At 33.0% G+C, this 12,987-nt stretch overlaps 1 protein-coding gene across 4 annotated transcripts in view; it reads left to right on the top strand.

The window, feature by feature from the left end:
* Positions 1–12,987, top strand: part of STXBP5 (syntaxin binding protein 5) — a 165,408-nt gene that overhangs the window by 60,619 nt on the left and 91,802 nt on the right. For all 4 annotated transcript variants that reach the window (XM_025997974.2, XM_025997976.2, XM_025997975.2 and 1 more), the window contains exon 8: positions 4,024–4,147. In XM_025997974.2, the coding sequence (XP_025853759.1) occupies positions 4,024–4,147 (124 nt within the window). The remainder of the gene's footprint in view (positions 1–4,023; positions 4,148–12,987) is intronic.

The raw sequence follows: 12,987 nt of genomic DNA, 5'->3' as shown, positions 1-12,987 counted from the left end.
GAAAATTGGTAAACACACAGCCACAGGGATAGCAAAAAGGAGAAAAGGCATAAATTACCATAACAGGCCCGAAAAAGGAGATATTACTTCAATTTTTAGAGAAATGCAAAAAGACTGGTAAGGAAATATGTGCAATTTCATACTAATAATTCAACAATTTAAATTAAGTGGGCAAATGCCTTACAAGACACCAAATTCCTTAAAAGTACCAAATCTCCTTCTAGGAGAAATAGTTAACCTGAGTAGCTTTATATTTATTAAAGAAACTAAATTTTTAATGAAAATGTTTCCCATGAAGAAACTCCAGGTTGAGAGGCTTTTTATTAAATAGTACTCACAGTACCCAAACTCCTTCCAGAAATGGAGGAGGGCACACTTCCCAGTTCATCTTGCAAGGGCAGCATTATCTTCATATCAAAGCCTGACAAATTATAAGAAAGCTACAGACTAGTGAACAGATATGCAATAGAGAGGCAAAGTCATAAAATTTATTCTTAATAAATAATAACATATAAAATGACTAAATCTTATGTTTAAATAATAGTGCTGTGGATATAAGATCTAACTTCTAACTTCACCTGTTCTTAAGCAAACTAAGTGAAAATTTCTGACTATATTTCTGTGAGTTCATTCATGCTCTTTTATGCTGTTGGTTCATATAAAAATGCTTTATATTTGATTCTTAATGCAGATTGCCAAGTGTGTAATTTTAGAAATCAAAGAAATTATTAATTCTCACTAGTGAGGGTTAAAACTTTAAGAGCTTCACAAAATCCCACCCCTACAACACCCCTTCCCCCAATATTTACTTTCTACCAAGGATGTATTACTCCAGTCAAATTCATTTTTAGTAAACTGGGGCAAATAGTGTTATAATATTGATTCTGAACATTTCCAGTATAATAAAAGTTCTTGGTGCATTTTTAATTGTTCATTTGGTTTCTTGAGGATGATTTACATGGGTGGGAGTAATGGAAACAGAAATTCATCTTTACCCTTAACCTTTAGTTGCTTTGTGTAGCCATAGTTAGTACTTTTTGAATTGACAAACTCCCCTGGTTTTATGTCTAAATAATAGATTTTCAGTGTACTTGAATAGTATCCCTAATTTTCTACAGAAATTTTCTGCATAGGGTATTTCAATCTATATAAACTTACATTTCTGCAATGAACATTTCATTCCTTTTAGGCTATAAATAGTATTAAGATATTAGTACTCTTTTTTATAAGTAATATGTTGGCAGAAATAAAATATAGCATTATTGATGTTTTAAGACAGTAATTTAGTACTTATCAAAGCTATTTTAATGGTTACTCTTTGTCATATCTAGAGTTGATCAGTGACTTTTTTATTCTGGTTTCATGTTTTTTTTCTAGTAAACTGAGAAACCACAGATAGAAATATAGGTAATAAAAAAGTTCGTACATTGCTAGCTCTTGTGAGTACATTTATCTCAAAACTGTCAGTCTTTTAAAAAAGAATATTGAAATAATATGTTTGTAACTCACAGCATTGGACTCCTTAACAGCTTTTAAAAAATTATGTTTTATCCTATAGATACTCACTGAAACATTTATTCCTTTAAGGTCTTTCTTTTCAATGTTTAGAGAGGTGCTTTTAATTTTTACAACAGCTTATTTTCTGTTAATTTTCTCTCTTCCTCTCCCCTCCCTCCCCTCCCTTCCCCTCTTCTCCCCTCTCCTTCCCTCTCCTCTCCCCTCCTCTTTCCTCTCTCCCCAAGGATGAAACAGTGCTTAGAAAAATGAATAATTTGTTCACATTTTCAAAATTTCTAAGAGAGTTCCATTTGGATTCTTTTTTTTAATGGAAATGGCAGTGTTTTCAATTTATGCCTGTTAATACTTTTAAGTTATAAATCACTGAATATCCAATATATAATAATTTTGTCAACTATTTTACAAAAATGTATTATTCTATACTTATCTTAATTATACAGTATTACTGTTGTCTCCTTCCTACAATGGAAATATTAAAATGTTCATAAGTTAAAATACTAGGGCCAAAGCTGTACAATATAATGTATTATTCAAATATACAAGAAATAATCCAGTGCTCTATGCATTTACTTTGTTATTCGATAACATGAGAATAATCAAACTAGAGTGTTTTCGATATTTCCTTTCCATGTATATGCAAGCATTATAAATTAAAATTAAGTGTGTATTATAAAATTTTTTTCTTTTATCATTCAGTAACATTTTCTAAAGTTTTAGGAATAGTAATTATACTAGCAATCAATACTGCTTTTGGATATAATATTAAGATCTTATTTTCTAGGGGAAGAGAAATAATTTTTGGTATAAGTCTGCTAAAAGAATGTTTATCAGTTTATATATAATGTAGGAGAGGCTGGACTAAGATTTATATGCAGCCTTTACTATGAAGTGATTCTAACGATACTGATCAGTTTGCAGAATGAGTAAATAGGGAATTTATTTAATTTCCCCAGTAGTTTGAGTTAGTGTGATTGTAAAATTTGATAGGTAAATAGCTAGCTAGCCTGTTATCTTTCCAGAAAATTACTCTTTAAGATGCTCTTGATAAAAATAGCACAGAGCATCTTATATACTACTTTTGCCAGAGCCTAATAATGAGATGTCACAGTTTTAAAAAAGAAAGAAAATTGCAGAAATAAATCATGTATACTGCATGCAAAAGTTTATATTTGGTTATTCTTTTGTGTAGTATTTTCTGGTATTTGTTTCTCTCTGTTATCCAAAATAATTATGAACCCATTGCTCCTTATAATTAGTTAGCATTTATTTTTAGAATAGTTAACAACTTAATACTATCTTAAAAGTAAATGGTACTTTTAAACAAAAATATATGATTTTCTTTAGCAAAGTAGAAATATTCTCCATAAATATTATACATTTGTATATGATATATTTATATGCATAAGATTAGAATGTTTTTATTTATAAATGACACTTCAAACACACTGAAGCTCTCTTGTATTTCCTTTATCACTTAAAAAAATATTTAAAAGCTTTGTAAAGCTCTTTAGCTCTACTCATAGTATACAGAAATAATTTCATCTGTTAAGGCTAATAAAGGGATTATTTTAAGTTTGAGTTTGTGGAATATCGTATGTGTATCTTGGAATAAACTTATTACTGTTACAAGATTTTATTTAGGCGCTGCCTGAATGGCTCAGTCAGTTAAGCATCCGACTTTTGATTTCTGCTCAGGTCATGATCTCAGGGTCATTAGGTCAAGCTCTGAGTTGGGTTCCATGCTTAACACAAAGTCTGCTGGAGATTCTCTCTCCCACTGCCCTTCCCTTGTGCATGTGGGCAGTCTTTTTCTCTCTCTTTCTCTCTTTCTCTCTCTTTCTAAAATAAGTGAATAAACCTTAAAAAAGGATTTTACTTAGAAATTTGTTAGAGATGCTTTGAACTTGAAACATTGTATTAAATATTGGCATTTAGAGACTCAGCTAATTGGCTTTATCCACCTTCATTTATATTTTAAAATATCCATATTGTTTTAAATAATATAAGTATATGAGGAACCCAAATAAATGGACATTGAACAAGATTATAGGAAATGTTGACTTGTACGAAAGTGGAATTCAGTTACATGGTTTTATACTGTACTTAGCAGTTCTGCCTTCCAGTAGGGCAATTTTATTTTATTTTTTTTTAATTTTTATTTATTTATGATAGTCACAGAGAGAGAGAGAGAGAGAGAGAGAGAGAGAGAGAGAGAGGCAGAGACATAGGCAGAGGGAGAAGCAGGCTCCATGCACCGGAGCCCGATGTGGGATTCGATCCCGGGTCTCTAGCATCGCACCCTGAGCCAAAGGCAGGCGCTAAACCGCTGCGCCACCCAGGGATACCCCCAGTAGGGCAATTTTAAAGTCAATTGACCATTAGGAACTAGAAGTGTATCAACTTGAGTTGAAAAGAAATAATTTAAAGAGCAGAAATAATACTGATTGTGTATAACTTGGTATTTAGATTTTGTTTCTAAAGATGGAATTCTTCACTCTTTTATAGGCTATTCACTCGGTTGCTTGGCATCATGAGGGAAAACAGTTTATTTGCAGTCATTCAGATGGCACCTTGACTATATGGAATGTGAGGTCCCCAGCTAAGCCTATGCAGACAATCACTCCGCATGGTAAGAACATATTCCTTTTGAACACTACATAAATTGTCATGCACAGTAAACTCTTTTGAGTTTGCATTTGGATTTATTTTTGAGGATAAGAATGAATTTTCTTTCATTTTGTGGAAATTAAAAATATTTACATGTATAGAAATAAAATGTAACAACCAGGCAATAAAATCTCAACTATATTTACAATTGAAATTTCAAATTTGAACCTTGAGAAAATGAATGGAACATTATATTCTGAATATTGTTTGTCTAGTAGTCCAGAAAGTAAATAATTTTGTGAATAATACAGAACTTACTGTAAGCCTTTGTCATCCTAAAGTTATCAATTGCAGGTTGCTAATACGCGCGCGCGCATATGCACACACACATATAACAGTGTGCGGAAACACTTTAAACTCTACAGAAGGAAAAAAAAAAACAACTCTACAGAAGGTAATTTTATGCATTAAAGTATTATCTCAAAGGTCTCTAAGATCACTCTAAGTTTAATGATTTACCAGTAAGACTCACAGGACTCAGCAAAATGGTGAAGAGCAAAAATCAGCAAAGGGAAAACATACATGCAATAAAAGTGTAAACTAACCCAGCCTCAAGCTACCAATAGTCCTCTCCCAGTAGAGTGACACAGGACATGCTTACTTTCTCTAGCAATGAGCTATTACCTGATGTGTGAGATGTTGTCTACCTTGGAAGCTCATTTGAACCCAGGAGCCCAGAGTTTTTAATTGGAATCAGTCCATGGGTACTGTCTTCTTTAGCACATACCAAAATTTCAGATTCCCAGAAGGAAAGCAGGGATTGTTCATAAATTGTTTTGTTCATACAAACAGCTTAGGCATAGTGTGCCACCCTTATCAGTCTGGAAATGGTGGAAACTATCTCAAAAGCCAGTTACCCGATGCCAACCAAGAGCTAACATTGCAAGCCAACCTTTCTAGGGATAGCAGTTTCAAGTTTGCTGTGTTTTCTGCACAAAATCTATCTATAAAACCCATAAGATTTTATTAAAGTGTTTATGAACTGATTATGAAGACCTTCCTTGAGTTTTGGATGAATCTTAGGAATTTGCATTTCTTTATTAATCTGCATTCTCACCCTAAGAGATTCTTAACCAGTGAATTTAGGGAGATTAATGGAACTGTTCTTTACATCTTAGTCTATTGAAGAATATCCTTGTGGTATTGCTAATATTTCATTGTTTGCTTTAAAATTATCAGTGCCCACTTTAAAGAAAATATTGATCCATTCTGAATTATTACAACACAGAAAATAAGGAAAGATAAATCTTTAACTTTAGTATCTGTGGCATAGTGGGGTTTTAGAGTTATTTGTTTTCTAGGAAAAATAGTAATTCATAAAGCTACACATTGTGGTATACTTTACCACTGCTTTATGGGAGCAGTGATCTAGAAAAGCCCTTATTTTAAATTTGCTCTGGGTCTATGCATGCAACCAGATGATAGCCCTTATGATTAAGGTTCCAGGTTTTCTTAATATATTTTCATTCTTTATTCTGTTAGTGCCTTGTTCCCTAATTTTGTTGATATTCCTGAGAATTCCCATAAATTTTAGGATTTCCTAAGACCTCTAGAATTTAGGAATCCTGAAAACCAAAAAAGTAGATGATTAGTTTTAAAAACTTTCCAGGGTGCCTGGGTGGCTTAGCAGTTGAGTATCTGACTTCAGCCCAGCGTGATCCTGGAGTCCCAGGATCGAGTCCCACATCAGGCTCTCTGCATGGAGCCTGCTTCTCCCTCTGTCTATGTCTCTGCCTGTCTCTCTGTCTCTCATGAATAAATAAATAAAATCTTAAAAAAAAAAACAACCAAAGAACAAACTTTCACCTCACATCCAGAAGAAAATGAACCTAGTATCAAAGGCAGTAAGAATAAATAACATTGGTTTTGGAGTTTTATCTAAATTTTATCTTTTTTTAATGAGTATCCTTTTTTTCTTTTGAATCATTTGAGAATAAGCTGTTGACATACAGTCACCCCAAAATATTCCGGTATCTATTTCTTACAAACAGGAACATTTTCCTATATCACCCAGTTTTGCCTTTTATCAAAAAGGTGTATATACAGATTACATTTAGTTGTCATGTTTTGTAAGTCTCTTTCAAACTTAAACAGTTGTTGAGCTTTTTCTTGATTTTCATAACTGTCAGATTTTGAATATCTAGGTCAATTATTTTATAGAACATGTCTATGTTGGGTTTTGTCTGATTTTTTTTTTTTATGCTTAGATTCAGGTTTGTAATATCTTAGAATGATTAATACATTCTTTTTGCTGCCTCTCAAGTGGAACTTCTTCTGTATGATTTGTCCAAATTGATATCTTATACTTTGATCCCTTCATTAAAGTTCTGTCTGTTAGATCTATTACTATGTTCTTTTTTGTTTGAAATTAATTACTTTTTGATTTGTATTTGTAATCAGGTAAGTATTTTGATTTGAAGGAAGTACTCTGAGATTGTCAACACACTGTTCCTCCTCAAACTTTTATCCTCTGACTTTAGCACCTGTTGTTGTTTTTAGCCAGATTAATTTTACTGTGGTAATTGATAAATGGTAACTTTTCTATTTAATCTTGACCCCTTTTGTATCAAAAAGTTAGATCTTAGAGAGCAGACTTTCAGAAGTGGAGTAAATACGTTTCTGCAGAGTTTATAGTGGATTAGCAAAGAGGGTCACTAGCTAAAATGATTTTTAAACAAAGAAGACAAAGAATATTTGATTTAATATGCTTTTTTTCAAAATTGGAATCCAAACAAAAAGTAAGTTTTTTCTGTGGCAGGTGTTAAGTAGGATGGCATTTATTGCATATTTTGGTGGTCTAAAATTATAGATAATCAGATGTACTCTTTAGTTATAAAATATGAATTATTTTTGAGACTAGTAATGTTTACTGCTTATTTTTAGTGGTATGTAAACTACCAGAATTAAATTTATGTTGATAGCTGATTTCAGTGACAAAACTAAGTGCATTTTTACACATTGAAGTACAAAAATGTGTTTTTCATGCCATGACAAGATGATGTATTTTCCATACTTGTGGTATACAATTGTGGTATACTAAATGTCTGCTTTAATGGATTGAAATTTGGGGTTATTTTTTCATTACTATCTTGTGTTCTCTCTCACTTTTATTTTCTAGCAGTTATGGTAAATTACTTTAGATATACTAAAAATTGTTTCCATTTTGGATTTTTTGTTATTTAAACCCATTTAATGGTTGTTTGAGTATCTTCTGGAAAAAAAAAAAAAAAAACATTTGTAAACGTTACCTTGATAGCCAGGAACTGATTGTACTTTAAGACTCCTCTGGTACTTTATTACAGTATGTTTAGTGTTAAGAATAGTTTAAGATGTCCTTGAATAATCTGTTCAGAAAACATGTTATATCAGCCTAACATAGGGTTTTAAAGCCAAAAGACTTGTGGTAAAGCCCTGATTCCATAGTCTGAGTCTGTGACCTTTGGGGAAGTCACTTAACATTTCTGAACCTCAGCATTCACATCTATAAATAGAGATAATTAAACTTAGTCTTCTCGTGCGGTTGTCGTGGGAATTATTTTTATTCAACAAATATTGGATCTAACATGTAACAGGCACTGTTCTACGTCTTGGATCAAATAAGCAAAATATAAATGAAAGTACCCCAAAATTGTGATGTGCTATACATATGTAATCATAATAAACATGAATCTGGGTGTATTATTTATTTGGTAGGATAGGACTGAAAGATTGTTAGTGCTCCCCAAATTATATTTCACATACCAATTTTTCTTATTTTAATGAGTTTTTCAGTGAAAAACCATGTTAAGGTCAAAGATTTGGAAATGCTGAATTAAAGGTGAACATTTTCTTCATTGTAAGACTTCTTAACTTTTAATGTGTACTATGAATTTATTTTGTGTCGCTTTTCACAAACTTACTGCTTTAGTGTCTTTTATTTGGAGAACATCTTGTGGTTCCCCAGTGCTCTATGAAATACGCTTTTGAGGAATGATGGCCTTGAACTATAATTGAATCATAAGAGAGTTCTCCAGACTTTTTAGCTATGTTGAGTTTACCCTTGGATGACATCTTGCATTGCTAAAGTTGTTTGATAGCAAACTCTCATTCTGAGGGGCAGAGCATTTATCTAGATAGTGATGATAAAGTAGCCAGCATAAGAAAATAATTTGAATTCATTTGAGATAATTGTTTGATATAATATTGGATTTTATAATGCATATAAAGATGGTTGATAGCTGTATTTTTTCAGAAAGGTTTCATTTGTGTGTCTGAAATACTTTACAGGTGATTTTTTTTTTTTACTAACTAAAACAGTGATAGCTCTTTTTAATCTAGTTTTTATGAATATCAGAGAACATTTCCCTGGCACTGTTACAACCTGGAATGTAAATAGCTTTGCTATGTGTAGAAATACTTTGTGGAGACAATTACTATTCTCTGGGATTCTAGTTTCACCATCAATAAAATGGTAGAATTGAACAAGGTGATTTTTAAGATCTAAAGTTTTGTGAATATGTTTCCACATATTGGAAATTAAGTTGGATTTGTTCCATCTATTGACTGCAAAGTCGTTTCATCTTGGTGGGCTATAAATGTTGTATTTCTGTGTGGTAAGCCTATGGGTGAATTCTGCTTCTCTCTTTTGACCTGTTTCTCTTCTCTGACAAATTTTCATAATTTAGGAGGGAAGAACTTGATAGTCCTGGCATGGCTCATATATTTACCCTGAAGCAGTCATCATGGTTCAGTGATATACTGGCTCAGGGCACCACAGGATCTTCCCTGTAACCCTGGGTATGTGTGTGTCAGTGTGAGATTTTTCTAATTGTCGTCTTCACCAACATCAGATGATTCTCAAAGGAAATGGAGGTGACAGATCGTCAAAATCAATAGGTGCCCATTAAAGGAAAGGACAGTTTAAAACTTAGTTGGAACTTATTCATCATATGATTAATCTGCTTATTAAGGAATAAACCAAGATTGAAGAGCTTTAATTCCTTTAAGTGTCTCACTGAAAAAGAAATTTTACAGAAGTAAAAGTCAATATAATAATTTAAAGATGTGACAAAAAATACTATTAATCCAAAAAAATACTATTAATCCATTTTTAAGATTCACCTGAAGCATAAAACATTCAATACATAATAAAACCATACTGCAGTTCTTTATATAGTTCATTACAAAGTTTTCCTCAGTTTTTGAATTTGAAAGGGTTTACCAGACTCTACAGAACAGACTCAAATAAAGCTTTTATTTAAAGGCAAAGGATGTCCTCCAGCAGGAGAAACATAATGTAGGTAAGCATTTTGAGAGACATATCCCATATGCAAGCTCCCACAGACACTTATATGTATACAAGGATTGTGCTGAATCTCCAGCTTCAGCTACCAAGATCTAGCTTCTGAGGATCTCAGTTTCCCCTTTCAGTAATCAAGCCAGTCTTGTCACACCAATTAGGCCAGCTACCCAGCATCAATAAAACTGTTACACAGGGAATCACCAGGGGAGATTTGGGAGTTTGAGACCTTGAACAAGCATATCATAAATCCCATTGCCTTTGGCCAAGAGTTTAAAACCAGGTATCCAGGTATCTCTAGTCCAGCTATAAATCAACTCTGTCTTCACAATTATTACATAAAGAACACCCTCCTCATTTCAGATTAGTATTTTAATAATGTCATTCTCCAGTTTGAATCATTTTATTTTCAACATCATTATTCAGTAGAAAAATAAGGCAAACTACATGTGTAATTGTAAATTTAATTATATGAATAGCAGTTTAAAAAGGTAAAGTTAGTTTTAGTAATATTTAACTCAAAGTATGCAAAATATCATTTAAACATCTAATCAACTTACAGACTTGAGATATTTCACTTTCTTTTTTTGTACTCTTTGAAGTCTGTGTACTTTATACTTATGCTGCATCTTGGACCAGCTACATTTATAGTGCTCTATAGCCATGTGTGAGTGCTGGCTACCATACTGGATAGGCAGCTCTAGACTGAAAACATAATTGCTGTGTAACAGCCTTATCAGTTAGAAAAGTGTTCTACATTCTAAATATCAAAGTTAAAAACAAAGGAAATACTTGTTTTCGTCAGTGATCCTCAGTCATTTTTAGTGCATCTTCACTCATTCAGTAGACAGTTATTGAACAACCCCTATGTACACCAGATTAAATACTGGAAGTATATTCCCTTTGAAGAACTTAAAAGTCCAGTGGATGAAAATGATCTATTAACAGATTACTAAAATACATATTATAAGTCCTGATAAAGGCATAAGTTATATGGAAACAGAATTGGTGGGTATGTTTTGGGATGAAGGATGTAGGAAGATTTCACAAATCTTTAAGAGCTTGGTTATAAAGGATGAGTGGGGTGTGATAAGCTGGGAAAGAGCAGAGCGAGGTTATTTTAGTCAGAAGGTACAACGACATAATCAAAAGAGTATTCTTGGAAAACTGCTAATAGTTTAGTATGGCTAGAATTTAAAATACCTTTGGGCAAGATGCAGGAAACGAAGGCAGAACTGTATACGGGGGCAAGAATATATATCATAGTATGCTAAAGTGTGTGGACTTTGTGATGAAGACCTAAATGATTTTACAATGAGAAAAAAAAATTTATTTTGGAAATACTGCTTTGATGGTGGTGCATCAAGTGAGCTGAGGCAGAAGAGGGAGACTAATTAAGAAACTTTTGTAAACAGTAAATTAATTGTTCACAGTAAATTATTGTGAACAATATGTTTTATAAACAATAAATGTAAACAATCATAACAGGACTGAGGCTAATTTTTTTTGTGGCTGGATGGTTTATAGGAATGGGAAGCAGGGCATAGTAAAGATAAAAAATCAGATGTGACTTGGAGCTTTGTATGATTTATTAAGTTGTTTTATAAGTAACCAGCTCTTTTCAACAACTTACCAATGTAGTTCACAGGTATTTGAACAAGCACAAATTGAATAAGGACAGGATTTTGCTGCCCAAGTAACATAGCAAGTAAGAAGTAAAATGACATCTAGTGGTGAAATCAGGTGATTCTCTGAACATCCTTTAATTTACATATGCTTTATAAAATCTTAGCTAGTGCCTTATTACTTGATTTGACTTAGAAAATGGTTAGTATAGGATTACAGATAAATAAATTTGCCTTTCTGGAATGTAAGCAATAATCAGTGACATAATTTTAAAAATCTGAGTTGAAATAAATCAGATTATGCTGATCAGAAGGACTCATTAATTTCTAAGCAAGATTCATGAAAAAGATCACTATAAAAACTGCAGCGTTTCTGATTTACAGAGTTAATAAAAGTCTCTTAGCATCCTTGTAGGGGGCAGGAAGAAAGTTTACTTACAAAGAAATAAAAATCAGACTGGCTTTAAACTTTATTATAAGTTTAAATGCTAGACATAGGAGAGGGAACATAGAGGACTAAGCAAGATAAAAGCTAAGAGTTTTGTACTTAGTCAGGTTTTATGCACGATACACAAGCTCAAACTTGTAAAGATTTAGTAGATATACCACCCAATGCCCTTCTTTAAAAATTGTTCTAGCCACCGAAAGATTGGTGGTGAATATTGGAAGAAGTGAAATTGAGTTATAACTGAATAGTTGTTTATATCATGAAGCAAATACACAACAAATAACTTTTGAAAATAAATATATAAAATGTATGTCTGTAATCTCAAGTTCTATCAGTCTGACCCTTCCATTAGAGCATTGGATAATAGATGGAGAATAAAGGCCTGATGCTGGCTTTCAGAGCAAATATCTAAATTCTTCTGAAAGCTCACATATTTCTGAATAGATTGAAATAGTGGTTGAAATTCTGTGTTCTTTGTAGGGTTATGAGGAACTATGTTTCAGATTTTTTTCCTACTTTGTTTTTTTCCTCAATTTCTTCTCCCCTGTCAACAAACCAGTGTTCTCTGCCAGCAGTCCTTTCCAGTCCCTTGATCTGCTGGTCTCATTCTATCATTATACACTTTGATTTTTGTAAATTAGGATTCTAGAGGTTCGAGTTTCATTGTACTGTCATTTTGTACAAAGAGGGGAAGAGATGATCCCCTGGGATCTTTCTTTTTTTTATATATATTTATTTATTCATGAAAGACACAGAGAGAGAGAGAGAGGCAGAGACACAGGCAGAGAGAGAAGAAGGCTCCATGCAGGGAGCCCAACGTGGGACTCGATCCCGGGTCTCCAGGATCATACCCTGGGCTGAAGGCGGTGCTAAACCACCGAGACCCCCGGGCTGCCCTCCCCTGGGATCTTGAAGCAGTATTAGATACTGTAATATCAGTTGACAGGTGTGAGTTTATAAAAATTTAATGTAATAAAGATGACATGTTGTATCAACGGGGAAAGCAGTCATGCATTCAATAAGTATTGGTGGCAGGTGCATACCTCTGTCACAACTCTTCAAACTATCACATTTTAAATATGTGCACTTTATTGTCTAGCAATTGTAGTTCAATAGAACTATAAAAATAGCTCTGAAATTATTCGAGGAAAAATACCTTCCCGGTGCCAGAATATACTTCAGAAAATAGTTAAATGTAAAAAGTGAAACTATAAAGCAATTTTAAGAAATTGCACAAAAAATTTAAATAATTTTGTCATGCAGAAGAATTTACCAATAAGCATGAAACCAAGAAGGGGAATGACAAAAAAGGGCTGATAGCTTTTTCATACATATACATACATATTATTCATAAATAGAACCATATCTCACCAGTCCCTTCTCCCTCAGCCTTCCCCCACATTAGCAGCCCAGTGACCAAGTGCACTGTCTCAAAAATCTTACAGGTATTC

Source organism: Vulpes vulpes, chromosome 1, assembly GCF_048418805.1.
Source record: "Vulpes vulpes isolate BD-2025 chromosome 1, VulVul3, whole genome shotgun sequence".
NCBI classification, from domain to species: domain Eukaryota; kingdom Metazoa; phylum Chordata; class Mammalia; order Carnivora; family Canidae; genus Vulpes; species Vulpes vulpes.
The sequence above is the reverse complement of the archived record's forward strand: the minus strand, read 5'-3'. Positions and strand labels throughout refer to the sequence as shown.